The sequence below is a fragment of the Scomber scombrus genome, chromosome 3 (genome assembly GCF_963691925.1).
Source record: "Scomber scombrus chromosome 3, fScoSco1.1, whole genome shotgun sequence".
In the NCBI taxonomy this organism is placed as follows: domain Eukaryota; kingdom Metazoa; phylum Chordata; class Actinopteri; order Scombriformes; family Scombridae; genus Scomber; species Scomber scombrus.
Genome location: NC_084972.1, coordinates 25,903,388 through 25,925,158, shown reverse-complemented (window position 1 = coordinate 25,925,158; position 21,771 = coordinate 25,903,388). Strand labels below are relative to the sequence as shown.

The 21,771-nt window shown below is 39.0% G+C and overlaps 1 protein-coding gene across 2 annotated transcripts; it reads left to right on the top strand.

The window, feature by feature from the left end:
- The first annotated feature begins 14,145 nt into the window (after positions 1-14,145).
- LOC133977969 (protein phosphatase 1 regulatory subunit 12B-like) lies at positions 14,146-20,597 on the top strand. 2 transcript variants are annotated; one of them, XM_062416277.1, is made up of 7 exons: positions 14,146-14,489; positions 17,447-17,463; positions 17,619-17,757; positions 18,293-18,394; positions 18,823-18,876; positions 18,963-19,013; positions 20,184-20,597. In XM_062416277.1, exons 1-7 carry the CDS (start codon positions 14,388-14,390, stop codon positions 20,268-20,270), a joined length of 552 nt encoding a protein of 183 aa, XP_062272261.1. In that variant the 5' UTR covers positions 14,146-14,387; the 3' UTR covers positions 20,271-20,597. The 2 variants fall into 2 exon arrangements, with proteins under 2 accessions (XP_062272261.1, XP_062272260.1); XM_062416276.1 differs by having other exon boundaries at positions 18,820-18,876.
- Positions 20,598-21,771: the final 1,174 nt, after the last annotated feature.

The window sequence follows — 21,771 nt, the reverse complement described above, 5'->3', positions numbered from 1 at the left end:
GCAGGGACTCTTCACTTGACTCCTGTGAGACAGGCCGCCCTCAGGGCTTGCTTGTCTCAGTTCCGGCTTGGGGCCAGGGTGACCTGGCTATGTCTCCGCCCCTTGGGTTAATGGCAGCCACAGTGCATGTCATACCCCTGGCTCTTCTGAACATGCGCCCAGTGCAGCGCTGCCTCCTAGACCTTGGATTTTGCCCACAGAGGAATCTGCAGGCCAGCGTATTGGTGATGCGCAGACTGTGTGTGGCTCTCCGTTGGTGGCGGCGGCCGACCAACTTGGCACGTGGGACTGTACTGGGGCTTGTTGCATCCCCGGTAGGCTGGGGGGCTGTCCACGAAGGCAAGGGCATCAGCGGCCTTTGGCACGGACCCTGGTTAGCGCAGCACATAAATGTTTTGGAGCTGCAGGCTATCCATTTGGCTCTTCTGCACTTCCTGCCAGAGCTACAGGACCGCCATGTGCTGGTGAGAACAGACAGTACAGTAGCGGCGGCATATATCAACAGGCAAGGGGGCCTAGGTTCCCCTCGCCTGTGCAGATTGGCTCGGGCAATATGGGAGTGGGCTCATCCCCAGTTCAAGTCCCTGAGGGCCACATACGTGCCGGGTCGGGAGAACCTTGCTGTAGATCGGCTCTCCAGAGGGGGACCCCTTCCCGGAGAGTGGCAGCTGCATCCAGAGGTTGTGAGCGGAATATGGGATCGCTACGGCACAGCCGTGGCAGATCTTTTTGCATCCAGGGAGAACACTCATTGTCCCCTCTTTCTCTCCATGGGGAGGGACAATCCTCCCTTAGGGACGGATGCGATGGCACATCAGTGGCCACTGGGCCTCCTGTATGCCTTCCCTCCGTTCCTCCTCCTGCACCAACTCCTACAGAGAGTCCAGCCTCATCCTGGTGGCCCCCAATTGGCCCCAGTTGATTTGGTTTGCCGAGATTCCGCCCCTTCTTCACCCATTCGCCGGGACCTCCCGTCCCAGGCCGAGGGAACTCTTTTTCATCCTTTTCCCCAGGGCCTCAGGCTTTGGGCATGGCCCCTGAGAGGGCCGAATTTCTAGCCTTGGGATTCCCCCAGTCTGTAGTGGGTACTTTGCAGGGGCCCCGGGCTCCCTCGACCAGGGTTGCTTATTCCTATCGTTGGGGGGTGTTTCAATAATGGTGTGCCTCACGACACGTGGATCCCCTCTCCTGTATGGCCCCTGGTATCCTTCAGTTCCTTCAGGAGCTGTTAGAGGCAGGCAAGTCTCCCTCGACGTTGAGGGGGACGGTGGCAGCCATAAAGGCGGCCCATGTTGGGCCTCGTATACTGGCACAGGGTTGTTGTGACCTTATTACTCAGTTATTTAGGGGGGCTTGTAGGGTTGCTCCCTCTCCCAGGAGGCCGGGTGTCCCCCCATGGGATTTGGAGATGGTTTTGTCAGCCTTGCGGCATGGGCCATTCGAGCCTCTGGAAACGGTTGAGCTGAAATGGCTTTCGCTCAAGACTACATTCTTGTTGGCTATTGTGTCGACAAAAAGGGTGGGTGAGCTACATGCCCTTTCCGTGCATGAAGAGTGCTGCCGCTTCTTGCCTGGGAATGCTGGAGTGCTGCTGCGCCCTAATCCTGCATTCCATCCTAAGGTCTGGTCTGAGTCCCACGCCAACCAATCTCTTGAGCTGCGCCCTTTCCGCCCTCCTCAGGATGGGGTATACAGTGTATAATATTAACGCTATTGACGATTTTTCACAATAAAATTACCCAAAAATAAACAAAAACACAATTTTATGAAATAACTGTTGTAGTATGATTATCAGGTGACCCTTGTTGTGTAGCATGATTTTGGTGAGTATACAGTGTATAATATTAATGCTATTGACGATTTTTCACAATAAAATTCCCCAAAAATATGCAAAAAGATTTTTTTTTCTGAAATAACTGTTGTAGTTTGATTATCAGGTGACCCTTGTTGTGTGGAGTGAATATAGTGAAGACTACTGTGTATAATATTGAAGCTATTGAAGGGAAATCAATGGAACGACAGCACATGACAGTGATGATATTGAAGTATTATACACAAGCACATTTTGTAAAAATAACTGTTGTAGTGTGATTATCAGGTGACCGTTGGTGTGTGGAGTGAATTTGGTGAGACTACAGTGAATAAAAGTGGAGATATTGAATATTTTTCGCTTTCGTACTGCACTTTGTAGACGGTCCCTAAGCGCTCGCCTCTCCGCCCGCAACGCATAGAGAGCAATATATTTCCTGCAGCCTGGAGGACGACTCGTTTTGGCGAAAATGAGTTTGTAGCAGGGCCGGCCCAAGCCTCCATGGGGCCCTAAGCAAAATTTGATTTTGGGGCCCTCTATTACTTCCAATAATAATGATTATTGATCATTCACACACCTACTATAAACGTATTGTACTTATTCTACTCCGTCATTACGATAACATTTGTAAAACTAAATGTGAGAACTTTTTGTTGTAGTTAGATTGTAATCCAAAGTGATTAATGCCATGGAAACAGACACCAGATTTGCAAATTTACAGAAAAATCTTTCAATTAATATTAAGCAAAGTCAGCAACTCCCCCTACTGGCCACACAGAGAATCAATACATAAAACCTCAAAGAGCTGCCCGGCATACCAATATATGGTTTTTAATCTGAAATGGTAGCAAATTCAGCTACAAGAGCAGCCTGGGGTTGATTTACACTTAATATTCAAAGTGATATAGTACTAAGTGGGATACTGAATGTCATCTAGGCCAACTAAAAGTAACAAAATAAACCAATAATTTCCTGTAAACACAATCTGCTTTATTATTATTATTTTTTTAAATAAACTGCAACAGCAAATGTACAAAAACAGACAGTATTAAATACAATTAATAAAAAAAATATCAGACAAATACTTAAATAATGATGTAAATCAACAGAGGCACCTGAAACAAGGAAACACAAATGGTTTATAAATAAAATATAAAGTAGTCTGACAGGAAAGAGGGACACTCAGCTGGGTCTACTGGCAGAGCTGCTGATCCCTGCTGCTAACTGGACACTGAAGAAGTAGATGAAACATCAATGTCGATGACCAAAGATGAAGGACCTATAGGGAAATTAAATTAATATTTTTGGACAAAATTATTCATCTCAGAATATTCTGCAGTACACTGAGCAATTATAAAGGCTGTTTTATTGTTAACTTACCAGGTACAGCTGAGTTAGCAGAAGACACAGAAGGGACAGTGGATGGAGCAGAGGATAGAGATGGACCTGAGATAAAAAAACAACAACAAAAGCTAGCCATGTTATAGTCATATTACACTTGAAAATTATGCATCTTATTTTCTAAATAAAAAAGTACAGCTATAGCTTGTAATAAGAAAACAAACTGCCAGTGGAACAACTGAAAATGGCTTGAGAAGTTTTGAAATAATATGCATTTGTCTAAAAACATGTCCCTTGTCATATGATTATATCTTATATCTTATATTAAAAACAATATTCATCTCAGTATGTTCTGCAGTGCACTGAGCAATTAAAGGCTGTTAACTTACCAGGTACAGTGGGCACAATGGATGGAGCAGAGGATAGAGATGGACCTGAGATGAAAAACATGTCCCTTGTCATATGATTATATCTTATATTATTACATCTTAATGAGATAATTTGACTAGAAATTAAATATATATGGTGACAGTTTTTCGATCTCCTGATTCATCAGCCTTGGCTGCTCCTGAGGAGGTGGGTTGCTCCTGGGCTGAGTCAGTGCCTCTTCCAAAATACTTTAACAGTGGTCCTGGGAAAGTTTCATATAACGTAGGAGCATAATAGGGAGTTGATGTAAAAGGAATATGTTTATTTACTCACATAAATTACTGTGCTCTGCAGCAAACAATTGCAAACAACATACCTCAATTTATAAGTTAACTAAGTTAATTCATTAATGCAAAACCATATTGTTAGCAAACGTCACTGCGTTTGTAATTAACGTTAGTTATTAAACATTTGCTATTAAACGTTGTTATCAAAAACGTTGTTTTGATGCCAAAAAGCGACTGAGAATAAAACTGAGAATCAACTTATTCAAAGTATTACACAAACACAAAAACGTTAGCTAGCTAATTTGCTATTATAGGCTAACGTAGTTGGAACAAAATATCAACAATAATTAGGGACTTTCCTAATTTGAGGAAACTTTTCAAAATCTCATTGACACCAAATGTTACATTACCAAGACATACCTTTATCTTGTTGTTTTTCCTCCTCTTCCTTTTTCTTTTTTCTGGCCCTGAAGGGTAGATCCTTTTTTGCAACATTATTCACCTGCTCCTAGCTCCTGGATGCTCAGTGCGCACTGCACACGTTACTAGCGCAGCTCTGACATTTCGAGCAGAGAGGCAGTAGGAAGTAGTTTCCTACTGCCTCTCTGCTAACATAATATTATTGTTGTTTTTTTGTACAAAAACGCACATTTGATAATATATGAATCATCACCACTCACGCATGGAAAAAACTATTAATTACTTCTTTCTTTTTTAAGTCAATTGCTCTGCTCTTGGGGCCCCCTAGTGGTCACGGGGCCCTAAGCAGCTGCTTAGTTCGCTTATGCCTTGGGCCGGCCCTGGTTTGTAGTCAATAGTCTACCTTACTACGATAGGAAAGAGACATTTTTTATGTTTTAACAATGTTTCGTTTGTGAGCTATTGATAGCTGAAGTTCGAATCTGCCAATCTCTTTCTAACTTTACCCAAGTATTTCAGCGATCCTGCACTAACCTCCCACTAAAATGACCGAGTCTGATAGAGTAGGAGTAGGAAGAGCAGAGGAGAGGCAGTGTTGGTTAGACTTAAACTACATGTAGTTGAACTACATAGCTTAATTACAATTTGCTGTAACTTGCTGGTAGTTAAACTACATTCATATGTTGTGCTGCGTCAAGTATTTCAACTACTTTTTGGGTCATTTTTTGTAGTTTAACTACTCAATTTACAAACTACAATTTTGGTCAATAACATGAAATATTTTTGTTGGCATGGACGCCTTTATTTAGCAGCGTATATGGCATGTGCTCTAACCACTCGACCACCTGCACATGAAATATTTTTTATAAAAAAAAGACCTATATAATATAAATGTTATTTTAAATAAAAAAAATTTAAAAAGGCATGAATCATGTCATGACATGCCAACATTGTTGTTCAAGACACACCGATCTAGAATATGTCTGCCTCTTTGGGTTTTTTATTACATTTTTTGTAGACTGATTTACATTTCTGATTTACATGTGGGTATTGGGGTAGGATTTTCATTTTCTCTTTATATTACCAACATGTCTATGGTGAACCTACAGTATGTTGACCAACATGTCAGCTTTTTTTCTTTAAAAAAATAAAACTGAGTTGAGAGGCATATTTCTGCTGGCATGTGAATTTTTTGTAGGCTATTATATTTAGTTTCATATAGACCACATGTTGATTTATTTAACGCTGAGTTAAATGAGTATAATGAGTATAAGTAGTTGCTAAAGCTACTTTTTTTAGCTGTAGTTTTACAAACTACATTTCTCCAGGGGTAGTTTGTTCAAACTACTGTCAGGCTGAACTACATGTAGTTTTACAAGGTATGCTTGCAAAGTAGCTTCCCCAACACTGAGGAGAGGAGAGGAAGAGCAGAGGAGAGAAGAGGAGAGGAAGAGCAAGGGAAAATGAGAAATCCGGGTGCGTGGGGGCCCATCTAAGATTATCTCTTCCCGGGCCCAGGCAAGACAGTCAGCTGGCCTGCTGCTAATATTAATGTACTTTTACTTAATTACAATTTTGGATGCAGGGCTTTTACAGCTGTTGGAGTATTTTTACACTGTGGTATTTCTACCACCACTGCAGTTACATAATATGCTGTCACGCCCCCCCACCACCACGACCACCAGCAGCAGTTGCTTTGAAATGTTATGGGGGGGGGGTCCAATGAATGACTAGGTCAGGAGGAGGTCTTGCAGAATAGAAAACGTGATACCTTTGCACATCCAGACGAGGAGCCTCTTTGCTGAATCCATTTTACACTGAAGACACACACACACAGCTCTCCCCAGGTCCAGTCCAATCCCTCACCTGCTGCCATGGCCAAGAAAAAGTCAAAGAAGCAACAAGAAGACACCTCAGTTCTGCTGGAGCCATCAGTACAGCAGTCTAGAAGAAAGACAAAGTCATATGCTCTGCCAGCTTTGTTGTTCATTATTACCTTTACAGTTGGGGCGTCTATAATGGGCTGGTTTTGTTTGCAACAGCAAACCACCCTCGACCAACTCTCAGAGTCTTTCACAGCAATGCAGAGCAGGATCAGAAACTTCCAGCAGGTGATGGAGATGACTGAGATGACGGACTCTCAGGTAAGATAGCTTACTTTCTCACACGTGTTTCTGCTGGACTGGTCACTTCATTTCAAAAATACTTTTAATATGTTTTACTTTGTTTTGTTTCATCGTGTTTTCCAGGTGAAATTAAGCCAACTAGTTTATTTCAACGTGATTTTGTCGCAGTTCACTAAGCAAGCAAGATGTGCAAGCTAAGAAAAATGGCTGCGTTAAGCTAGCCAAACAGAATGGAGGATACCGGAAATCAATACTTGCCTTCAAAATAGTTTTAAAAGTTCAATTAAAAATAAGAAAGGTTTAATAATTGAGTTAGATAGGTCTAAGAAATTAATAAACGAGGATGTGCATGGCAAAATTAATTTCCAGTCACAAGTATATAAGTAGTGTGTGCCGATAAAAATAACATTTGAATGGAGAGGTTGGGTCGTTGAGTTTTATTTTGAAAAGCGAAGGCTGTAAGGCATTTTAAACTGGCTGACTTGACACTGATGGTAACACCTGTTGTTATTTTTAGCATGTCCTAAATGTGGACAACTTGATGGTCACGTTTCAGTGACATTCACAGCCCCTTTATTATGAAATAAATGCATTATATATTTAATAACTGCATTCATTGCCACTAGGAAAAAGTGCTATGGATAAACATCTTTATCACAGCTCAGTGGGCATAAATCTATCTATAAACAAATTTAAAATGTTTGATCTCACTCAAAACCCATTGCTAAATAATGTAATTTACTGTCTAGACTGATGCTGGTGTGGTTATGGAGGAGAGGATCTACGCCCTGGAGGAGGCTCAGAAACAGGCTCAGCAGACAGCTGACGTTGCCCTGGCAACATCAGAGAAGTTTAAGAGCACTGACGTCCAGTCTCAGCTTTTGGCACTTCACACCGAGATGGATACCCGATGGGCAGAGATAAATCAGGTCGCTCAGTCTGTCTCAACTCTCGAGGCCATGTTCAAGAACCAGAATGAGGAGTTTAAGGCCATGAAGGAGAGCATTGTGGCAGGTTTGAGCTCCAGCTCAGCACTGGTTTCTAATGTAGCTGACCTGACCAGTGCTGTGGACAGTGCACACTCCAAAGCTGATGAGCAGATTGCATTGCTGGAAGCTCTTAATGCACAGTTGGAGGGACAAGCTTCTGAGCTACATGATCTGAAAGGGTCACTGTATCTTCATAATGTAGCGCTTTATTCACACACCCAGGAGATGGTTACAATAAAGTGAGTTCAGTTTGATTTTACAGACTTTATTTGCATGACTGAACATATGTTAATTTTCACTTTTCTGAGTGCTCATTCCTGTCTCATGTGTGTCTCAGGGAGCTTGTTGCAGCAAAGCAGGCCATGCGTGCTCAGGCTTTGGAAGAGATGCTTAGTTCAGTGCAGATGACTCTGGATGAGCAGTTTTTCACTTCAAAGACACTCCATAGCAGCGTTATGGCTCAGCTGCAAACTTTCCACTCTAAGGTATAACTCTGCTACTTTGCTTGCTTTAAAAACCTAACAAATTTAACTATTTTGTGTCAGATTTCATTGCATTTCAAGCTTTAACTGATGAATTACATTTGTGTGAATAATGAATAACTTATCTTTCAACCTCAGCTGGCAAACGGACCTTCTTTGCCAATTAAACTTCAATCAGATGCCGAGGGCTCTGCAGCAGAAGAGTTCATCTCCATAACAGCACAGAATGCCACAGAGGCGCAGGAGAAGCTAGAAGATGTTGAAGAAGAGGCTGAGCAGGAGGACGCTGAAGAACAGGCAGAGGAGGAGGTGATGGAGGAGAAACAGCCACTGCAACAGGAAGTGGAGGGAGACATTACAGAGGAGGAAGAGGAAATTACAGGACAGAGTGAAGAGCAGGAGGATGATGGTGAGACGGCAGAAGAGGAGCTCGCAGCAGACTCTGAAGAGGTTCACACGACTTTGAAAGATGAAGTATCAGAAGATGTAGTCGAGACAGAGACTGTGGAGGAAGAGTCAACTGAATTAAATAGTGAGGTTGTGATGGATGAAGATGAGGAGGATGAGTAGTTGTATATGAAATGCTCCAGTAGACTGGAAACTAGTAAAACATTGCAGTACTACCACTACTGTATAGTTCACGTGACTGTGATGTTAAAGTCTTATCTATAGAGATGTCAGGGAACCATTTTTATACACAGCACATTTTCTTTAACTAATAGCTGGAAACTATTTTTAGTATTTGTTATATTCCACATGAGATGTCATTACTAAAAAATATGAAGATTATTGTCTATATGGTCAAATTCTAGCCATGAAAGCTTTTTATGGTTTTTACAGACCTTCAAGATGCAGCATGGTATGAGAAATTCTATCAGAATTTTTTTGTTATATATATTTAAGTCTTGACAACAAGTATGATGGTTGCTATTGTTATTGCAATATGATTGTAATAAAAAAGATGGAAAGGATCGGAGGGATGAAATATAAAGAAAATATAAAATGGCTCATTGTTGATTTGCATGTACTGTATGTTAGAGCAACAGGTTACTGAAAGTAAACTGTAAATTATAATATATAAAAACTAATATAAACAATTTTGGTTCCAAATTTGGCTTATGACACTTTCAGATAATGTAAAAAAACGATTTTAATGAATTTAATGATTTATTTGAGGTTAAATTATTTATTCAGCTATCTACAATATTAACAGAGTATATTGTCAATTGTTTTTTGCAATATGAAAGAGGAAAGGAATGTGACTGGACTCATAAGTTGAAATTGAACACATGTACATGAGTAGTGCCTTACAGTGTGAAGTTATTTATGGTACAAGTGTACATGCTTACATGTGCCTAAATATGTTTACATTTGGTACATGCTGTTCTCATGTCATGTCGTGAAGCTCTTTTGTGAAAGGTTAAAATACTCTTTTTCTGCCAGCAGGTGGTGCCTGATTACCACCATAATAATAAAAAACTAAAATGAGCCCATTTCCTGAGGAAAATGCTGCAATTGCAGCTAGCTGATTAGTAATCTTATGGATAAGTTTCCTACCACTGCAATACACGGTGGAAGGTATATTCAAAAAGCTAAGATTGTTTCTGTAAAACTTAGTTTGAAGAGTGGAGGAGACAATGTGACAAGGGAGGGTGTTAGTGACAATGTATTTCACGATCAGTAATCAGGACATAGGGAGCATCTATATGCTTTTGCATTTTTGTCACCTTCAACTCTACTGAGGTCTTCTTTAGCAGGGATCAAACTCATAACTGTCGGATCTAACAGAACTACTAACATGGTAACATTATTAACCACTGGACAATTTGGTTATAGTATTTAAGACAAAATATGACTTTTTCAATTTTCATCATGGCTTCATTATAGTTGTATATGATAATTGAATTCTGTTACATGATAAACACATAAAGCAACTTAGTTCCTAGGGACAGTATTATGAGGAGCTCTGCCCTGAGATAGTATTGAACCAATAACCTTGCAATTTAACAGAGAAAACTGATCATTACCTGGGATTAACCACACAGCCAGCAGGGGGTCCCTGAAATATAGAGCATACATTCACATTTTGTTGGAGAGATTTTGATTTGCCTCAAATGAGTCTTCTAACTTAGAGATTTGAACATCATTAGTGGCAATAAGATTAGCTGAGGATGAAAATGAACACAGTGTAAGAAGGAAGAGAGAATCTGCAAGTTTATAAAACAACTGCACTTTGTATTGCAGTCAGTGAGAGCCAGACAGTCCTTATCAATTAAGGAATAGTATTAAAATATTAGAAACTATTACCCCTTTGGGAAATAGATTTACATTTTGACAGAAAGGAGGCTTGTGGTAACATTTTGAGGTATATGTGTTTAAAGAGTTAAATCTGTGGGAGTGAGAAATGTTTACATTTTCTTTCTGTTCTAAAAATATCTCAGCTCTCCCCCTGTGTCTGATTATGTCACAGACCTAAAAACTGCTGTAAAAGCCCTCGCCCTCACTTGGGACTTAAATCCCTCCAAAAGTACAAAAAGTATCATAAGTAATCAGATTACACCCACAGGAATCAGATTAAACTCACACCATGTCAAACTTTTATCCGTCTGTCCAGTTGTCCCCCGGCCTGCAGACTGCAAATATGTTTTCAATGATTTGCAGAGAAAATCCTCTTTTGATTCTGTTTTTATTCAGCTGCAGCCTCACTAATCCTAAGAACTCTCACCAGACTCCACACAAATATTTCATCGTTTTAGAGTTGACTCTAAAAACATTGCTGCAGGACTCGTGTCATTATGTGAGGAGATTTCACTCACCAGAACAGCAAAAAGAGAAGGTTGGGATAGTTTTGGAGAATGTTTTTGATAGTTTGGAAGAGGTATGGAACAGTTTTGGAGTTTCACAGTGAGCAATATCTCTACAGTGGTTTAAAGAGACGGTTTGACCTTTGACCTGAACACTCAAACACTTTTCTGGAAGAATAAAAAAAAAAGGAATTGCAATTTACCTGATTGATTGAGTGTGATGGTGATGGTGATGGGGAGGAGGTGGGTGGTTGTTCAATAGTAGGCCTGAAGGACAGAGTCCAGAAGAGTGCAGTTAGAGGAACAGTTGTCATCGGTCAGTTGTGGTGATGTCAGAATTGAGAATGAAGGGTTTTTGACAGCGTGGGAAAGTGGAAGTGACGGAGAAATAGAACAGACGAAAATAGTAACGTTCACTCGTGATATTTAAAGACAGAGTATGATGATACAGATCGTCCTCATTGAACTTCTTCCAAAGATTCATTTAAGTAAGCAAGGACCAAAACAATGTTTACAATACAGAGATTTTGGCAATTAGACTTAACCAATGTGATACATCTTAATAAGCATTGGCCCTTAAGAAGATAGGACAGGAGCTTACCATGCTGAGGATGATTCAGTTTTGAGAGGAGAAAAGGAAAATATCTTTAAAAAACATATCACACAAGTTTAGATGTCCAGTGGCCCATTTGTTGGAGAGAAGAGGATGGAATTCCCTGAATAGCTGTGGAAGTAGCAGCACCATCCCAAGGGAGTGACCTGAGTACTGCAGAAAGCTTAGAGCACATTTAAGAGCACCTGGTTTGGTTATGAATAAAACAGGATTTAGTCATGGGATGACTATCAGGCTTTAAAAAGAGAGGAGATGTTGGGTCAGAATTTTCTGAGCTTTAAAAATGTTAATAAAAGGACAGAAAAGTGAGTCAGTGTGATCCATAGTAATGGAACAAGCACCCTTTGTTTCTACAAAATTTGAAAGAAACAGAATTTTGGATGAAAGGTTAAGTCAGAGAATGAAACATTGATTTTTGTACTGAATGAATCAGAAACGTCGGCTACATCCCAACACCTTAGAAACCCACAATGGTTATTAAGTAGTAAAAAGCCATGATGGACAATAGAAAGCATTTTGTGAGGACGGGAGAGAGTAACAGGCTGATTACTATAGAGACTGAGGAGGAGACTTAAGCTTTGCCTTATCCCCAAACCTTGCGACTAGATATAATTACTCATTGACAGTATTTACAACAGTGAATAAACCATATGAATTGTGACTTAAATTGTTAAGACAAATGATACATCTTAAAGGTGTTTCTTGCAAACCATGTCTCACTTTAGCATCATCATTTCAAATGTTAATATATATTTGTACAAAATTATAGAGTAATAGAAAAAACAAAGCATTATTTTGGTAATAAAACTTAAGTTTCATTTATTTAAAAAAAATACATAGTTACTTAAGTAGTGCAGTCTGTCTGAACAATGTACACAGATAAATACATGACACATTATTAAAGAAAATATCACCCTCTTCTAATGCAAGCTGTAACCAAACTGTGTTTATAAGGGTTTGTAATAAGTGAGTGAGTGACAGTCAGTATGAGTACATGACTGAGTGAGTGAGTTGGTCAGTGAATGAGTGAGTGAGTGAATGAATGAGTGAGTGAGTGAGTGAGTGTATATCAGTGAGTGAGTGAGTATCAGTGAGTGAGTGAGTGAGTGTATATTAGTGAGTGAGTGAATATCAGAGAGTGAGTGAGTGAGTGAGTGAATGAGTGAGTGAGTGAGTGAATGAGTGAGTGAGTGAGTGAGTGAGTGAGTGAGTGAGTGAGTGAGTGAGTGAGTGAATATCAGTGAGTGAATGAATGAGTGAGTGACTGAGTGACTGAGTGAATATCAGTGAGTGAGTGAGTGATTGAGTGAGTGAATGAGTGAGTGAGTGCGTGAATATCAGAGAGTGAGTGAATATCAGTGAGTGAGTGAATATCAGTGAGTGAGTGAGTGAGTGAATGAGTGAGTGAGTGAGTGAGTGAGTGAATATCAGTGAGTGAGTTAATGAGTGAGTGAATTAATGAGTGAGTGAGTGAGTGAGTGAATGAATGAGCGAGTGAGTGAATATTAGTGAGCGAGTGAGTGAATGAATGAGTGAGTGACTATCAGTGAGTGAGTGAATATCAGTGAGTGAATGAATGAGTGAGTGAGTGAATATCAGTGAGTGAGTGAGTAAATGAATGAGTGAGTATCAGTGAGTGAGTGAATGAATGAGTGAGTGAGTGACTATCAGTGAGTGAGTGAGTATCAGTGAGTGAGTGAATGAATGAGTGAGTGAGTAAGTGACTATCAGTGAGTGAGTGAGCGAGCGAGCGAGTGAGTGAATGAATGAAGGAATGAGTGAGTGACTATCAGTGAGTGAGTGAATGAGTGAGTAAGTGAGTGAGAGAGTGGGTGTGAGTGAGTGAATGAATGAGTGAGTGAATATCAGTGAGTGAGTGAGCGAGCGAGTGAGTGAATATCAGTGAGTGAGTGAATTAGTGAGTGAGTGAATGAGTGAGTGAGTGAATTTCAGTGAGTGAGTGAGTGAGTGAGTGAATGAGTGAGTGAGTGAGTGAGTGAATATCAGTGAGTGAGTGAGTGAGTGAGTGAGTGAGTGAGTGAGTGAGTGAGTGAGTGAGTGAGTGAGTGAGTGAGTGAGTTCTGAAAAGTGAAAAGAGACTGATTGAGTGGGTGGATGAGACGGTTCACTGACTTACCCCACTCAAAAGTCCATTAGTTTTTGAGTGATGTCATCTTTTTCTGTCTGTCATTCTGTCTTCTGTGACAGGACGTTGTCCAGTCTTGCCGGGGTGCCTCTCTCGGTTCTTCCCTACACTGCAAATTACACACTGCTACATGAACAGCAATGGGACATCATCTAAATAAAATATTAGTTATTTAGAGAGATTACCACAGTAAAATGAAACTTGCCATGAAAGTTGGAGCATCAGAATGAAAAATGCTTAATGTCACTGAGCCTTGTTTACTTGATACTTACCAATTTTATGAAAATTGATAATTATTACTAATTATTATCTTTAACGGATGACATGTTTCACAATTCCACTGCAGAAAACAGCACATTATGTCTGTTTGTGGTCACAGACATACCAGTTGTAAAATATAATTAAATACAATATATTTTCATTCGATCTGTATCTGTCTTTGGTGTTGACAGTACTTTTTACTCAGACATAGCCCTCCCAAATCCAAAATAAGTATGTTTAGCATTATGTGATTGTTTGAATAAGTTTGTTCATAAGAGGTCCCACACCGGTAATCAGAACATTAAAGTAATTCACCCAAAACATTAACAAGATGATGGTTGGCTTTACTTTTTCCATTTTAGCTTTTTTTTGGCCCATGAGAGCTCTTGTAAACAAGGCTGCTGTCAGATCCTTGTGTCCACATATACACTACAGCCCGCCTACTCCCCAGTCCCACCACTTCCTCCAAAGCTCTCACACTTGTGCTGTTCTTTCACTCTCATCAGATATGCAATGTCTCACCATCGCAGGAAGATCACACTTCAGTTGCTAACTAAGGATAAAGCCACACCAGGATCTTATTTCAGTGGATGGTATATATATATGGTATATATATGTGTATATATATATATGTATTCCTCACATCTTACAGCATTTTGTGTGAGAAATACTTTTTAACTTTTTGAGGGACAGTGGATCACAGTACAACTGCATGCAGTGGCTATAGCAACTCGCAGCGATGTCATCTCAACTCTCTCACAACAAAGATCAGCCACGCATTAGAAAGTCCCTCTCTGACTCTTCTCCAACTTCATCCACTGCCACCACCAAGAGCCTGAGGGTAAGGCCTGATTGTTTTTAATCATTTCACTGTCTGTTTAGTTAAGGAGGAAATACCATAGCTGACATTATGCAAACACCAACTTTCTAAGCTCAGCCAGTGTCAAACAAATACCTCTTTAACAAACTGCTTGTATTTATGTTTGTTTCAATACTTTGCCACAGAACCTTAGGACACAATCTAAATAAAGTAATCTGCACTCATGATATAACAAAATTATGTGTAATGTTCTTTTGCTACATCATTTGAAATGAACTTGAATCCCTTTTTTGGTAAACACAGTTTACTCATGACAGCTGTTGGAACCAAAATTAACATTTTATTCTAATGTAACTATCACTATTGTTACATTTGTCTTAATGCAATGAAGTAAAAGTATATAAAGGCTGAATATCATCAGAAATTGAGTAATCAGTGACTCCTCAAGTGTTCCTGTAATGCCATGATATACTTTTAAGCAGTTCTTTTGTAACCTTTATTGACAATCATATACAAAAACTGTAGATGGTGTTGTTTCTTTATCAATTTGATCAGCATATCAAACTGTATCCTATACTGTACATGCTGATTTAGCTGAGAAACGCTGTTTTTACAACTTTACAAACTGTTTTTTTAGGAAATCTGCCTATATTCTTAAAAGCTCCCAGACCCCCACATTATGTGTTTTTATCTCTCATAACATTTTAAAAGTCCCACTAATAACGCAAATAAACTATGAAACAAAATTGTGCATTACTGTGCATGAACAAGGCAGAACAAAACTGTAAAAAAGAAGTAAAGGAAAAGCTGTAATGAGCAGTTAGTCTTATCTGTTCATGTAAACTAAGAATCCATGGATAGAGAGACACAGAGAACATCAATGAGGCAAAGAGAGAGAGAGAGTTAGACAGGAAGAGAGGATGAAGAGAGAGCGAGAGAAAGAAAGCAGGGGGTGAGAGACAGGATGACAGAGAACAGAGGAGGAGGAGGGATAGAGTGCTTAGGACTGGCTTGTGGGAACTCAGACACAGTATTTATGGATGTTTATCTCTCAGCTAGTCCTACGGGAAGCTCACATTTTCCACTTGGGAATAGCTGGTCAGCAGACAAAAAGTTCCTCATGGGATGTAACGAGGATGGAGGACAGCTCAGTGACTCTCACATACGTGGGACAATGTTGCATAAACCTACTTTTCTGTTTGCATCTGTTTATATGTGATGTCCTTTAATTTAAACCAGAGTTTTTTTTCAAGTCTGAGTGCCATTAATGACCGTTTACTAAGCACATCCAAGTGTCCAGAGTGAGAGCTTTAAAGGAGCTGACATCAGAGTCTGGGGAAGATCCAGGGGTCTTGTAAATGTCTGAGGAGAGACATATCACTGTTTACACATATCTTAAAGGCCTGTTTCTTCTTTGCAATAATCCATGTGCCTTTTCCATGATTTAGTAACTGTTTGAGCATGGATAACGCTCTGCATTTCTTTCATTTATGTGACTGTCACAGTAAGTCACTATGTCTAAAAGAAGGAATTAGGCAAAATGCAAAAAAATGCAAAACAGATCTTCATGTACTTTCTTAGAGGTTATGTCAACAGGAATAACTTGAACAGTAATTCTTGCAGGCAACATAATACAACTGAAAGAGTGAGTTATATCAGCTTTTCTTAATATAATGAAAATGCATTTAATGATGGAGAGGATGGGCCCAGCATGTTCAGAGAGGATATACAGTATGAAAACATGATTTCTATTCTCTGTGTATAGTGGGTTTTTTTTAAAATATTGTATTAAAGCCTTGAAGGATTTTGAATGGCTTTGTTGTGGCACTGAATACACTTTCAGTTGCTTGTTTGAGATGGTTGTGCTTCAAATCTCTTGCTCTTTTCAAGTTTCAATGCACTTAGAAGATGTTTTAAACAAAGGCACCAAATTAGTATAATGTAATCCAAGGTAACACCTATTGCCTATATGTACTGACAAATTAAAGGACAACTTGAATAAATGAGTGGAGAAAAACATAATATGGATGGTTCCATAAAATAGTTTTAGTTGTGACTGTATGACTTGTATAATCTAGTCAAGTAGCAATGAAATTGTTCTGGTGGCTCAGGGTACAAGACACTTTATGTTGTATTTCTCTTTAATTCATCAGCCTACATCAGCATATTTGATTGGCATTTACACTACTCTTAATGTAAAATCAAAGTTTTGCTGATCTTTGCCTTACAGTCATTGAAGCCCTGCTTTATGTTGCTTCATTTTTTCATTGTGTGAGGAACTGCTTTTGTTCTGTTGTTGTTGATGCTCCTACTCTGTTCTCCTGCTTGAAAATCTATCATCATAGAAACAGTACAACCCTCCCACTTTAGCAGGCAATAATGATCAAATTGTGAAGGCCTCTGCCAGAGCTATTACCTTTTTTGGCTGTGTTTAGTTATTTGTGCTTGTCAGTTTATTTGAGGGATCATTTCCTCTCTACTGCTTTAACTGGGCTTGGTATTTCTGACTGCAATAAAGCTTGTCTTGGAAAACTGAAAACAAGGTCTTTCATGAAGACTTTCTGATAATAACAAGAGGTTATTGTCACATAATACTTTAAAGTTAATAATAATTGTACTTTCTGATATTGTACATGAAAATGCCCTGTGTTTATCTCAACTATAATTTTACAATGTTATGCAGAAAAATGCCTGCACAGTACAAAATACAATACAGTTTAGTACATTGGACTATATCACATCATGACCAAACAGCCTGTCAAACAAAAGATAAAGTCAAGCTGTGTTATGTCATCATTTGAGTAGTAATGAACATCTAGTGAAGTACAGAACAGGGTCACGATGAGGTTGAAGGACTTGTTTATGCCATGTAAGGTTTAATCTTCAGGAATGTCCTCATGAAAACCTTACACTGGAGTTGTTGCATTTTTAACCTTGGTAAGACAGCCAATTTCTAAAACACTTCTCCTCTATTTCAGCATGAGCGACTGTCTAGGTAAGCTTCCTCTAATTTAAATCACACCATCAATACATGCACGACTTTCTTCATTGTCACCTAAGGGGATATCGTGAGCTATCAAAATGACTCAGTGATATTAAACTCTGATAATCTCTGTTGAATGGTTAATATGTTTTTTTTAATGTGTTCAGATTGAGCTCATCAGGTTCGTCTGACGTCTCCAACGACACGACAACAAACCATGCTGAGTCTTACTTTTCACGGAGGGAGAACAGACTGTCTGCAAGGAAAAAGGCAGAAGAAGAGACAGCAAACAATGACTATAAAAAGGTTTGCATGTTGATACACACTTCGTCAGTCAGTCAAACCTAAATAACTCAGCAACTAATTAACTTAGTTGGAGGAGTCTGCACTTTATTCAACCAACACATTTCAACTAAAGCACAGCCAAAATATACACAAGATGGCTGAGTCCTTGTCAATTATTTGATGAGAACTAGACACACGAAATGGGCCGCCTCTAAAGCATGCTACACCTCCAATAGAGCAGTTTTAAAATAACACTACACAACAAAATGTTGCATAAATACCAGAGCTGTGATGATGATTTGTAGATTCACAAAACAACAGCCCATAACCAATCAAAAATGCTTGATACCTTTTTTGGCTTCTCATGTTTTTTAACTGCTGGTTGGGCCAAAAAAAGTCAAATTAAATTATAATGAGCATAATCAGTAGGTCGATAGATAATGAAAATAGTCATCAGTACATCATAGTGTCAGTGTTTGATTGTGTGCTGAAGATTGCAAAGAGAAATGATAAAACATTATTTTGGAAATCTTAACTGTGTGTTGGTATTTTGTAGATGTATGAAAAGGCGCTGGCTACCAATCAAAGGCTCAAGTCCAGGCTGGAAACAAGTAAACAGGAACTCGTCATGATTCAGGAGCAGCTGCAGAGAGCACAGGTAATGTGCATAGTCTTTAGTTAATGTGCACAATTTAATTTAATATGTGTAAAAGAACTAAAGGAAAAGTTTGCTGGACAGTCAACTGGGACAGTTACAGAATTTGTTTTCAAGTGAGTCCAATATTTCTCCAGTACAGACAGAAATATCTCCCACATATTCGGGTGATGATATCAAGTCATAAGAAAATGAGAGAGAAATGTGACATGAAAGATCGATGTTATAGAAGCTGCAGTGTCAATGATGTCAGGTGTTGGCTCTGAATTTGGTGATGATAAGAGTAAGCCCCTTTGGTCATTCTTGGAATGATTGCGGTTTTATTGGACATTTAACAACAGACATATGTGCTCACTGTTATTAAAAAGTTTGTATCCATAATACTGCTTCAAGGGTCTGTGCTATGTTCTTTTCATAACCTTTCAAAGCAGCAGAAGGGACGAAAGGGTGAATGTGGGTCCAACATGCTCGAAACAGAAAAAAAGGTATAAACTCATTATACTATGTTTTTAATTCAATTGTCTCAGTTTAGTCATCTTAACTATCTTTTACTGAATGCTCTTTTTAATAGGAAAGTTGGAGTCTTAAAAAGAAGATATCAGATATGGAAGAACAGGTGAAGGTAATTCTGATGTTTTATATTTTATTCATTAACTTTTGTTATTTTCTATAATATTAACTTCCACTTTAATGCAGCATTCACCTTCACTCTACTTTAACAATGTAAATATTTAACAATGTGGCAGTATCTCTTACACAGGAAAAGCTTAAGCTTATTTGGCCCTGAGAAAAACAGCGAACAATCAAATCCAAACAGTGTAAAGTGTCTGTGGGACTCTGTGCTGCAGTGTTAGCCGCTCTGTCTACGGGGATTTTAGCTGACATCATTTGTCACCATTATGCTCTGCTGGCTGTGGAATGTGTGAGCACTTTGACACTGGAGCGAGTGAGCCATCAGTATTCATCTACAGTCTTACGTTCACAAATGTCTGCTGTGTTATGCCCAAGAGGATACAAACAAAAACCTCTTGTTATCTGTGAATGAGCGGTCTAAACAAACATGCGAGGCTGGTCTGAAAATAGACGTTCATAACAGAGAAGCACTGTAACATGTACAGTATATACATGGGTAAGTCTGGTACAAGTGTGTCTGCGTGTGTGTCGGTATGTGCATGTGTACAACAATGTGTGTTATTGTACACGTCATTGTATTTGTTTCAGCATCATCATTTGTCGAGATCAGATTAATCTGTTTTTCTAAAGCAACTTTCCTTTGGGGAACAGCAGCCAGAATAGAAATGGGGAACAATGAAATAATGCAGGCTTGTGTGCAATTGCATTTTAGCTCTCATTCTATGCAGTAAATCACATTCCCTACAGGGGCTATGAACTGATTTTGGAGAAAATCTCAAAAGGAAAATTAAAAAGGAGATATGTTTAAGGAATAAATGTGTTTATGATTTCTCCAAGACAGGTTTTTGTGACATAATTTTATATGTGCAACTTTTAGGACTACAAATCAAATGAATGAAATGAATCACAGGAGGGTTTCAACCCAAAACATATGAATACATTTTGAAACTGTAAACAAGAACCAATCAACAGAGTTATTAAAATAACACAAAGCATGTCTGATAGACCTCTAGTGAGACTGTTTATTGACTCAACTCTTACTCAATGTTAACTAGAGTGATTAAAAATGTCTCCCCTCAAGGAAATGGGCCTTCAGGTTATTACAAATGTGATGTTACCTCTGTCACCACTTTGATTATCTTGTGCCCTCTCTCATCAGGTTAAAGCAGATCTTAAGATGGAGAACCAGAGACTGAAGGATGAGAATGGAGCTTTAATCCGGGTCATCACTAAACTCTCCAAGTGAGACAGGAGCAGGAAGGACAAACAAAGAGGGAAGGCTGTCAGAGGCCGTATTTATATCTACTGTCTGTATTCTTTTTGTTGTTGTTGATGAAGATACAGGTGATGATTGTGATGCCTTTAAAAGATGACCTTTTTTTCTTTTCCATCACCAGCTGAGTGATTAAAAACCGTAGATACAAAGACACATTTCACATCAGGTGTGAAAGAAAAATATGGTTTTAACTTCAGCCTGCCTTTAAGGGTACTGTATCTACAGTAGCAACGCATTCCCAAAGAGAAAATACAATTTATAGTCATATATTCATAAAATATTTCTACATAAAGGCAAATGCAAACAACCAGTCCATGTGTTTTTTCTTAAGCAAAGTGCTTACAGGATCAGATTGTCTGAGAGTAAACCATCAGAAAGAACTGCAGTCTTATACCAACAATATTCCTGCATACATAAATGGACAAACTACTGCAGGTATTACCATGGAAACTGCAAATATTTTGTCTTTCCATATGCAGACCCTGAAAGGCAGCTCTGAGCTGTTAGGGTCAGGGGATGATAGATGAGATACATATCTCACTATCCCGAGAGTGTCATATCTGATTTAAGAGCTTTACCTTCAAATATGATGGTAAAAAAGACCTGCTTTCCCCCTTAACCCTCACTATAAAAACAATCAAATGCATAAAAGGTAGTCACAGAGTGAAAAAGTGCTCCTCGTATTGCCTCATAACTGTCAGCACCACCACAGAAACAGACTTACGGTATGTGAATGTAAACGTCTAAACGGAATTAGTCAATTTATGGCCAGTTCAAAAGCTTAATAATTTGTCTTTTTTAAAAGTACAAGTACTGTTACATTAAGGGGAATAACACACATTCTGTGGATTCTCACATAAAGGATTTGGCTGACAATTTTCTATATTTTTTCCCACAAATCCCATGTGCAGAGCCAAACCAGCAATGAAATCATCCTACTTACAAGTATAAGCCTGTTTGATATATCTTTTTCCTGTCTGCTATAGTCCAAAAACAAGTTAAAACACGTAAATTAGCCACACCGTTGGACTGGGATTTAAAAACATTTAAAATCTACAGTGTAGTAAAAAAATAACTAAAACATTATCTCTGCTATTAGTATTTGGAGCAGCTTCTAAACAAACTAATGTGCCTAAAACTCTTTGTGGCAAAGGAAAATGTCACCCAGTGCAACAGTGTGGCTCATTGATGTGTTTTAATGCTTTTATAGCCTCAGCAGAGGTCTATGGCAGAGAGGAATAAGATACGTCACTCTTTGGATACACACACAATACTTGTAAGCTGGAAGAGTTCATTGTTGGCTCTTCACATGAAATTTGCTGACAATAAGTAAAATAGGAAATCAAGGAGAAAATCACTAGACATATCCTTTAAATTGATTGATAAGCATGATTGAACATAAATTCCTACTCAATAACATATCTATATATGTTTTAGAAGCACCACACTGCCTATGATTTATCTTATGTCT

Bases quoted from the DNA above. Each gene is read 5' to 3' on its own strand.
- LOC133977969 (XM_062416276.1), top strand. From the start codon at position 14,388: ATGTCATCTCAACTCTCTCACAACAAAGATCAGCCACGCATTAGAAAG. The intron at 18,395-18,819 runs GTAATGTGCATA...AACCTTTCAAAG, and splicing joins AGCAGCTGCAGAGAGCACAG to CAGCAGAAGGGACGAAAGGG. The intron at 18,877-18,962 runs GTATAAACTCAT...TCTTTTTAATAG, and splicing joins TGCTCGAAACAGAAAAAAAG to GAAAGTTGGAGTCTTAAAAA.